The sequence below is a fragment of the Lates calcarifer genome, linkage group LG5 (assembly GCF_001640805.2).
Source record: "Lates calcarifer isolate ASB-BC8 linkage group LG5, TLL_Latcal_v3, whole genome shotgun sequence".
NCBI lineage: Eukaryota > Metazoa > Chordata > Actinopteri > Centropomidae > Lates > Lates calcarifer.
The window spans coordinates 4,671,542-4,681,285 of NC_066837.1; the positions used below are offsets into that span (position 1 = coordinate 4,671,542).

At 41.6% G+C, this 9,744-nt stretch overlaps 1 protein-coding gene across 1 annotated transcript; it reads left to right on the top strand.

Moving 5' to 3' along the window:
• The first annotated feature begins 161 nt into the window (after positions 1–161).
• On the top strand, positions 162–8,869 carry akap8l (A kinase (PRKA) anchor protein 8-like). Its single transcript, XM_018682456.2, has 13 exons — positions 162–306; positions 1,159–1,197; positions 1,554–1,773; positions 3,259–3,859; positions 4,422–4,536; positions 4,639–4,688; positions 4,887–4,917; positions 5,041–5,146; positions 5,401–5,542; positions 6,171–6,276; positions 6,521–6,651; positions 6,982–7,077; positions 7,741–8,869. The coding sequence occupies exons 1-13, from the start codon at positions 282–284 to the stop codon at positions 8,170–8,172; spliced, it is 2,094 nt and encodes a 697-aa protein (XP_018537972.1). The 5' UTR covers positions 162–281; the 3' UTR covers positions 8,173–8,869.
• Positions 8,870–9,744: the final 875 nt, after the last annotated feature.

The following is a 9,744-nucleotide window of genomic DNA, read 5'->3' on the forward strand; positions in this document are numbered from 1 at the left end:
TTGATGATGATAATGTACTGGAAAAATGTGATATAAAGAAAGTGAATTAAGATCAATGTCTACTTTTGTACATTTATGCTAGATTAGTATAGTATAGTATAGTATAGTATAGTAACATTTCCAACGAGACGTGAGTCGAACACGTCACCACATACGTGTAACGTAACGAGGCCTGGGAATCTACGTCCTGAAGGAGCGATACTCTGCTTCTGGCTTTAACTGCCATTGGAGCTCTCGCCGCTTGTTTCGATCGCATTGTCTGAACAGCGCACCAAGCTATCATGGACGGCAGAGGCTACGGTTCTGGTAATTACACACTGGGTATTATACGTTGCACTGTTGTTATATGACCTAACCTTCGTCGCAGATACCTTTACTATGGCTACAGATACAAGTTAGTTTTCCACTTAGCCACATGCTTTGTTACCGTGTAACATTGTCTCATTATGTTAGCCGCTGTTAGCTAGTTCACATTAGTAGCCAGCCGGTCGGACAGCCAACCGTTAGCGTGCTGTAGCTTGCAACAAAGAAGCGTCAGCTAATTGATCAGTAACATTTCTCGTCTGTTGTGGTTATAACCAAATTAACACGTTCATTTTACAGGAAAAGATAAAACGGGCCCGTTAGCTAACATTGACGAAACATAGCTAGCTGCGCCACCCGCTTTGCTATCCAGCTGTTTATTTGCTAATATGCTAACATACAGGGTTGTGTGTCCCATTGTTGGGATGATGTAGGCGTGTTAGATGCCTTGCTAAAGTTAGCTGGCTAATTTTGCTAAAATGGAGTCAGTGTGGGAATAACAGACTTTAAAAGGCTAGATGTTAAAATGGCCGCCACATTAAAAAAAGCTTCCAGAACTTAAGTTGTTTTAACAGCGAAGCCACCGAAACTATTGAGACAACATTTTTTTCATTTGCAGTAAGCCAGAGCCAGTAAAGCAGAAAACTATCAGATATGTTGTCATCAAAAAAGTTGCCTTCCTGTATAAAAGCTGAGCCAGCAGGTTTTGCATTTTATCCAAATCAACATTTCACAGTTTGAATGGCTGAAATGAATCTACACAGCCATTTAATGTCTTTGCAGATTACATTTGAAATGTCAACATTTGTTGTACTTCTCAGTTTACTAATACTAATGTCTTATCATCTTTTGTAGGATATTCCAGTTGGGGAGGTGGAGGATCAGGTAGCAGAGGTAAGGAAATGAGTGAATATACTCCTGCTCTTTGTGATGGCACAAAGACACTAAGCAACAGTGCAATCATCACCAAGTTTTTTATTCAGCTAGAACTAAGTGTTCAGATATCAGTAGTTTTGCCTGAATATGCCCTATTGATGTTGTGACTCTTGTATGTAGTTTGTAATCAAAAATAGGAAAGGATGAAACACTCATACATAAAGGAGAGACAGACATTTGTTCAGTAGCATCTGAATGTGTACTTTTCCATCGTTGAATTTTAATTAAATGACAGATTGTTTCACCATGAATTTAACATTATAGTAAAGGGGGCGATGGTGGTCACATTAACGTATTTTGATTCCTCTCATTAGGTTCTGGTGGCTTTGACCTGTACGGGGGTGGTTATAAGGACTCAATGTCTGGGCTCGGGGGCTATGGAGGAGGAGGGGGCCACATGAAGAGAGGTCTCTCTGGAGCATCCCTGCTCTCATCCACGGGCACGCATGCAGATGCAGTCATCGCCAAGATTAACCAGCGCCTGGACATGCTCACTCAGTTGGAGGGGGGGCTGAAAGGGGCTCGGGGTGACAGGTAATAACTTTTTTCTTTATTCTGATCCATACTGTCTTCATCGGTCAAATACCGCTATCACACACTAGAGTAAGAGCTAAGAGTACTAAGATTTCCATGGCTGTCTGTCATGCTTGAAGTTAAATAACACAGTACATGTCATAATGTGGCATCTCATTGGTCAAGAATGTTGTCTCTGAATGTTACGTCATGCCTGGACAGTATCCAACCAGTTGCTTGTGTTTACATTAATCTTAAAAAGGATCTCAGTAAATGTCTTGATTCACATTTTGCTGTGAAAAGATGCTTAGGCCTTCTAATGCTATCGGTAATTTAAAAGTCAAACAATCTTGTCCTAGTTCTGTAAAAGCTGTGGAAAAATTACAAACAAAGGTCATGTGGATGTGGTTGGAAATTGTAGTTGTTATTGTTAAAGAATGGTGAGGTTGTTCCAGTAAATTTGGCTGTTTTAGCCTGCTAAGGTTTTTACTTACACTTCACACTCAGTCTTGGTGAAAATATTTATGCCTCAATTCCTGTTTGGAATGAAAAGGCTGTGAGTTGCTCACAGGCTGCATTTGAATGCCTCAGCATCTGTGGAAGCTTTTATTGCTCCCCATTTGCTATGTTGTGGTTTGCCTGATTGCTGGGAAGAAATGTTGTGATCCCTCAAAACCTTGATGATGATGAGATGTTGTGAAAATGCATGGCCCCTTGCTGGAGGTGCAATTACAGGCCAGCTCTTCGATTGGTAATAGATTGTCATCCTTGCACATGAAGCCATCTTTACGTAGCACTCCTTGAACATTGCTTTTGTCTTGACTTTGTGTTCATTTGTTCATGCACTTTGTTTCTCTCATCCTCCATGTGACCTAACCCTGTGCTCTGGCTTTAGGTTACAAAAGAGAGATGAGTTTTCAGGTGCTAGCTTGATATTACTTTGTCAAGCTGACATGTTTATTGAAAGTTGCCTGCTGTATTTATAAATTCTGCCCTTAATTCTCGAAAAAAGGCCCAGTTTATGTTTCATCCCCTTTCCTTAGTACTCAATATAATCCAGTCACTTTCCAGGATATTTCTCCCCTTGCACCTGTCTCAGGGCATCACTGGTTCTGACGGACCACGTTCATGCCTGTTCAAGGATTCACAGCCTGTCCTTTAACCACGGGTTTAATTGGGGTTAAGAAACTGCATTTCCCTAATCTGCAGGATACTGTTTGACCTCCAACAGAAAATGTGGTTGGATGAAACTAAACTAAGTAATAGAAAATTCATTTCTGTATTATAAAAGACCACAAACAGAGTGTTAACTTGTTTCGGATCATTAATTTCTGATCTAATGTGGTTTATGAACTAAAGTTGGGAGTGACAAGAAAAACAAATGGAGAAAGCGAGACCATGGAGGAGAAGGAATAGCAGGTGGAGAAATCCAAACCTGACTGCCCTCCCTGCCTCCCTTGCTCTCTGCTTTTCTCTATCAATCCTCTCCCTCCCTCCCTCCCGCAGGTTTGACCAGTACGAGTCATTCGACTCGCGCGCCTCTGCTCTCACCTCCTCCCGAGATCTCTACAGATCTGGCGGCGGTAGCTATGGGTATGGTGATGGCCGTGGGGACAACCTGCTGTTGGGTCAGCGAGGAGGCTCGGGCTTCGGAGGGGGAATGGGGCTAGGGGGAGGAGGAGGCTTTGACAGCCCCTCCTCTTCCTATGGAGTCGCTAAAATGCGACAGAGTATGAGGGAGTCCTTCACCAGTGGCCAGGGAGGAGGTTCTGGAGGTGGAGGATGGGCTGGAGCAGGCCGACGTTCCCCCAGAAGGGGTGGAAGTGCCGGGGGTCGAGGAGCTGGAGGAGGGTTTGGAAGCCGCAGGTCTGACCCCACTCCATTAGGCGGTGGGAGGGGAAGTGGTAGTGGTGGCCAGTCCCACCATGGCCACTCTCCAGGAGGTGGTAGAGGCAAGCTCCCATCCCTCCTGTCCAACCGCATGTACCCTGAGAGTGGGGGCTTCCATCAGGGTTCCACTCAAGGGCCTCACGACTTTCCTGGGAGGCATTTTGGAGGGGGCCCACGGGCTGGCCGCCAGCGAGGCCGCAAGAGACCCCTCAACAAAGTAAGTACCTCCAGCCAAATAAGACCTCCCCAGACAATGGGCAAAAGTTAAGCCCTCCCTGATTCCCTCCTTTTTGTATCCTCAACAACTGGCAAGTCAGCCCAAAGTGCTAGTACCTGCTATGTGCCATCTAAAGCAATTTGTCACAGATAACCCCCGACACACATTTGACACACCACTTTGCCCAACTCTGTCCAGCCCTTATTAAATGTGGTCAGAAATGCTTCACAGAACTGCCCTTTTTGTACCGTAAAGAGTGACACTTCTCTCTGCCCAATTCGTCGTCTTGGTTACCTGTGGGGATGTTGATTTCACTTTGTAGATTTTATTCAGATTTTTTTCTTTTGCCCCAGCCCTGGGTAGTCTTCAGATAAGACAAACACCAACCATGCGGAAATGCCCAGAGAAGGAAGACATACTGAATATGCTAATTGGCCTTGACTTGCATTAAGTCTAGAATTCACTGATTATGTCGATGATGAGTTCTGGTTTTGTTGTCTTAAGTTTTTGTTGTTATCAGAAAATATATTTGTCAGTGTATATTGGTTTTTGTTGACTGTAGCAGGTGAAGCCACAGCGTGATGTCCAGAAGAAGAGAAAACAGACGCTTACTGCAGCTGATGAGCCAGAGTCAAAGATAAACAAGACTGAGAGCACAGGGCCAGAGGCTACCCAAGGTACTTCCTGAAATAAATTAGTGGTGCTCAAAATAAACCACGTCATTATTTGGAACTTGTATTTCTATCCTGCTCTAATGTTTATGTGCGGTGTTTTCATAGAACAAGCTGAGAAAAATGGTGATGACAGTGAACCAAAGACTACAGCTGAGGTGAGTAGATTGAGGTTATTTGACCAGGGACGTTTCAGGTGCTGACTTTGATCGCAGCCTATGTTAATGGCAGAATACTCCAACTTTATGACTAGCTAAGATGAAACCATTTAATTCCTGAACCAGTCACAAAAAGTGAAACCTGTTTGATTGAGTTATCAGTGCCTTTTATAAACTGTGGAATACTTTTCTTCACAGGAGACAAAACCTGCTGAAGATGGAGATAAAGGTAAGCTCAACTTTATTACTCATGCTGTGCTTTGGTAAGTCTACATCAGCTAATTGCCTAGTACTGTAACCCTCACATGGAAATCTTGGCGTACCTAACCTCTGCTCTTGTGCTTATGATTAGCCTCACCCAAACAGGACGAGAAGAAAAAGCCTCAGGGCAAGCAGACCCCAGTCCAGGGTCAGGACAAGCACCCAAAAATGAGAAAGAGAAGGGGCTTCCTGGAAAGGTGAGAACTACACAGTAGCTGCTAATGGTAAAAGTGGCTTTTGTGAATTTGGTCCTCGTTAATTTTGAAACATGCATCTGAAATTATTTGTCAGATTTATTTTGACATAATACCTACGTGTGATTTTACCATGTATTCAAACAATGGCTCATAATAATTTGATGTTTTTTTTCAATGGGTTTCATCTGCTTTTTGTCTCCATGTACCTTTTTCTGATGGGCTTCAGGACTAAGACTTAGATTTTTTTTTTTCAGGGTGATGTTTGCATGCTCTGTCTGCAAGTTCAGATCATTTTACAAGGAGGAAATGGAAACTCATCTTGAGAGTCGCTTCCACAAGGACCACTTTAAGTTCCTATCCAGCCAGCTGTCCAAGCCCACAACAGACTTCCTACAGGTGACTGAGACCTGTCACACATCACTATCACAAGTCACAGTCACACAGTGTCTTTCAACACTTTGAATCTTAGCATCATGGCTTAAATTTCAAGAGATGTGCTCATTGTAAATGTACAAAATATACGTAAATATATGTTAAGTATGTAGCACAGGGACTGGGGCTGTCCCTAAATCGGTCAAATCTCACTGTATTCAAATATTCAGGGCACAAATTGACTCACCATATTATGCATTTCTATATGTGATTCTCAAAACATGACATACATTTCACAAAGTAGTATCAGTATAATAGTATAGTTTCAGTATAATTCATCATTACAAAATCTACAAGTTTGCTAAACAGTCTCACCACAAGATTTGCTGTGTTGTAAAATCATGTGATTTTGTGGTAATTGGTTTTGTCAATTGCTGTTTCCAAATGTAAGAGGAACTTGAGCTCTCAGGGTGTAAGAGGACTGGAACTACACATGTGTAAACTTCTGGTTTGAGTGGTTTATGCGTGTTAAGTTTTGGAGTCGTGGTTACTTTAAATACAAGCATAGATTAACTTAACAGGAATACCTAATACAAACAAAAAGTTGCATGAAGTGTAAACCAATCTAAACTTTATTGCTTTGTTTTTGTAGGAGTATTTGCAAAACAAATTTAAGAAGACAGAGCAGAGGGTGAGTCAATTGGACAACCACAGTGCTGCTATCTGCCAGGTGTACAAAGAGCAAGACCTCACCAGGGGTAAGTAGCAGCTCTGTGTGTGTGTGTGAGTGTGTGTGTGTGTGTGTGTGTGTGTGTGTGTGTGTGTGTGTGTGTGTGTGTGTGTGTGTGTGTGTGTGTGTGTGTGTGTGTGTGTGTGTGTGTGTGTGTGTGTGTGTGTGTGTGTGTATGTGGTAATGATTGTCCGTGCATGATTGTGCTTATTCACCCAAGACAGAAAAGATGAAGTGATTGCTCACTGCAGATGTTTCTCACAAATGTATAGATCTTGGTATGGAGCACTTCATGAGGAAGGTGGAAGCTGCTCACTGTGCAGCATGTGATCTCTTCATTCCCATGCAGCCCCACCTGATACAGAAACACATCAAGTCTCCTGACCATAACTACAACCGGAAGGTACAGCAGATGTCTTTCTTTAGAAAAATCATTAAATTTACCTTTCTAAGCTTCTGTAGCTTTAGGAAGACGAAGAAAATGTGTTTTACAACACTGTTTAATGTAAGTTAAACAATGTCCGCACAGTTTTTGTTCAGTCCACTACTAAGGCCATAACGCTTCCAAACTAGATGGTGTGGGAGGGTGTTGTAGCCAGCACTCCACCCAAGCCCTGTAATGACTGGACTAGACCTGAGACAAACTTTTGATGCTCTGTAGCGCTGGTTGTTCTTTTAATGTTGTGTGCTCTGTCTTATGTTTGACATGGAACTGTCCTTTCTTTTATCCAAGGGAATGATGGAGCAGTCCAAGAGGGCCAGTCTGTCAGTCGCTCGTAGCATCCTCAACCACAAACTCATTGGCAAGAAGCTGGAGAGTTATCTTAAGGTACGTACAATGTCAAGTGCCCAGGCAGGGGCTGGCTGTCAAAATGCATCGTTCTTTTGTGTTCTTAGTTTTGAAAATAGGAACAAGAGTTTGTGGTCACAGTGCAACTGCATGTTTTTAACCACAATACATGTGAGAAGAGTATTCAGTATACAACAAAACTGAGCACACCCCTGTGCAATACCACTACAATGTTAAATGATTCAAAATTGTGCCATCTCTCAATAATTGTATTGTTTTTAAATTGAATCGTAGGGTGTTTGATCCATGTTTTAATTGTACATGGATCATCTAGGTGCAAGTCAAAGATTAGCTTTTGTGCAGGGACCCATACTCTTCTCTGAGGTTAGATCCTGGAGTAAAGGTGGTTGTTTTGGTTGCAAAAGTGTTGACGTTAGTACACATTTAATATGATTTGTAAAAACATGATCATCAGAACAGACGTGTGATGTGTGATCCCTAGGGATACGTGGATTAGCATTTGTAGCAACACCGTAAATCTGAAGATCAGCACTCTGCAAAACTGTTGTTGATTGTTGAAGAAACCATCTCTGACATAAGCATACATAAAGGTTTAATCTCACAAAATTAAATCTTAACTGATCATGAATGCAGTGCCATGCAGACAAACAAATATACTTATAAATGTTCTTTCATTGTCAGGGTGAAAATCCGTTCACTGGTAACCAGGATGACCAGGATCCTGAGGACTCCATGGTGATGGACGTGTCAGAAATGGAGTTGACCAGCGAGACAGCAGACGGTCAGACAGAGGCAGTACAAGCCAAAGAGGATGCTGGGGAAGCAGGAGAGGCGGGCCAAGAGCTGGTCGAGGGTGAAGCAGCAGCAGAAGCAGACGCAGCAGCAGCAGCAGAGGAGCTAAAGATGGAGGAGGAGCTAGGAATGGAGGGAGAGGAGGATCACAGGAACCAGGAAGAGGAGGAAGGTTTTGAAGTTGGAGAGGAGGAGGAGGAGGGATACGTGGTGCATGATGAGATTGATGAAGAAGGATTACAGGGTGACCTGGAGGAAGAGGAGGAGTATGAAGGATTGGAGTCAGCGGAAATCGAGGAGGAAGACAAGACTCATGAATGACTTTTGCACCCTGGGTGTGACTTCTCAACCTAAACATCTGTCTGGACCAGTCCGTGACCTCCACTCTCCCATTCAACCCAACTTCATTGCCAGGCATATTAAGAAATAAACATACCTGCTTCCACCATTTTTCACCGTCTAATGACTGAGCTTATATAATGTTATTTTTTGTTGAAGGAACAGTTCCACATTTTGGGAAATATTCCTATTCACTTTGCTGCTGAGAGTTAGGTGGTCAGATTAATGACACTATAAAAATGTCTTATTCTCATTTAAGACTTGAGAAGAAAGCAAATATGTGTATTTCCAAGAATCTCAAACTGTTCCTCTTTTTACTTTTTCTTGTGCCTTTTGTTGAATATAGATTAATTTGTTTAGAATTTGTTAAGAAGTCATGAGTATTGTAAAGTTGAGATATTATGTACCTTGTTTTTTTTTCTTATCGGAGTTGACACAACACCATTGCATTCTGTCTCTTGCCAGTATTCATGGTGAACAGGTGATTTCCCTCAACTTTTTGGTGAAATCTAGAGCATGGTGGGGTTTTTCTTCCACAGCTAGGGTGCCTGAGATAATTAACTGTGGACTGTTACTGTAGAATAAGTATGGGTTAAGTGTGGGATATTCAGAATGGGTATCAGTCATGTCATCAACAGTTTTGTTTCACTCGGAGTAAGAAATAAACTTGTTGAATAAATCACTGTTTCACTGTTTTGTATTGAAGATTTTAGAGATTAGTCATTGGCCTGATTAAAGTCAAGGTAAATTAAATTTAATCTAATGATGAAGTGGGACTACATCAGTGTTCACAGTTTAATGTTTTTGTTAAACCTTAAAACCTTGTATTCATAAGTGAAGGCTGGCAACTTCAGCTGTTTTTTGGTTGCAACCCAGAATGGTGCAGTGCATATTGTACAGCTAATGTTGTTCCAAAGGACCTGTACCAGGTTAACATGGCCAATTTGCACCAGTTTGGATGAATATGCCAGCTTCAGTCAAATGTACTGACAGCTTCCTTGGATTTACCACCAGTATTTAACACTAATTTCCTTTAACTGAAAAGTTTTTTCTCAGTAATAGTCCTCAGCACAAGGTTTGGCTTTTGCTTCACAACGGTGTCATTACCAGTGAGGTAAAGGAAGCATCCATTAAACATAAATATTATGAAAAAAAATCGAGGATGATTTTGTGCCTCATCTTCTTTGGTGTTTCTTTAATACTGAGAAGTTGTGGTAAGACGTTTTCAAGTTTCTACCTAAATTTCCTTTATCTTATGAATATGTACTGTTTCATTTTAAAAGTGATAACTGCAAATGTAAACTGTCAAACTCATGAATACATAAATACAAAAGACAGATTTTTTTTCCAAGTGAAAATAAGTAAACAAAACCCTTGCAGCAAACAGACATAAAATGAGCCTTTCTTCAAATGTTAAAGCATTGGTACTTTTTATATATGAGTTTGAGCTTTAAAGAATGCACTGCTTGTAACAGATTTATTCAAAAACCCTTTGTTGTTTTGATTTTTGTTTTTAATTTTCTTAATCTTTTTCGCACCTGATTATTATCAACG

Coding starts and splice junctions, on each gene's coding strand:
- akap8l (XM_018682456.2), top strand. CDS start 282: ATGGACGGCAGAGGCTACGGTTCTG. Junction 6,652..6,981: donor ACCATAACTACAACCGGAAG/GTACAGCAGATG, acceptor CTTTTATCCAAG/GGAATGATGGAGCAGTCCAA. Junction 7,078..7,740: donor AGCTGGAGAGTTATCTTAAG/GTACGTACAATG, acceptor TTTCATTGTCAG/GGTGAAAATCCGTTCACTGG.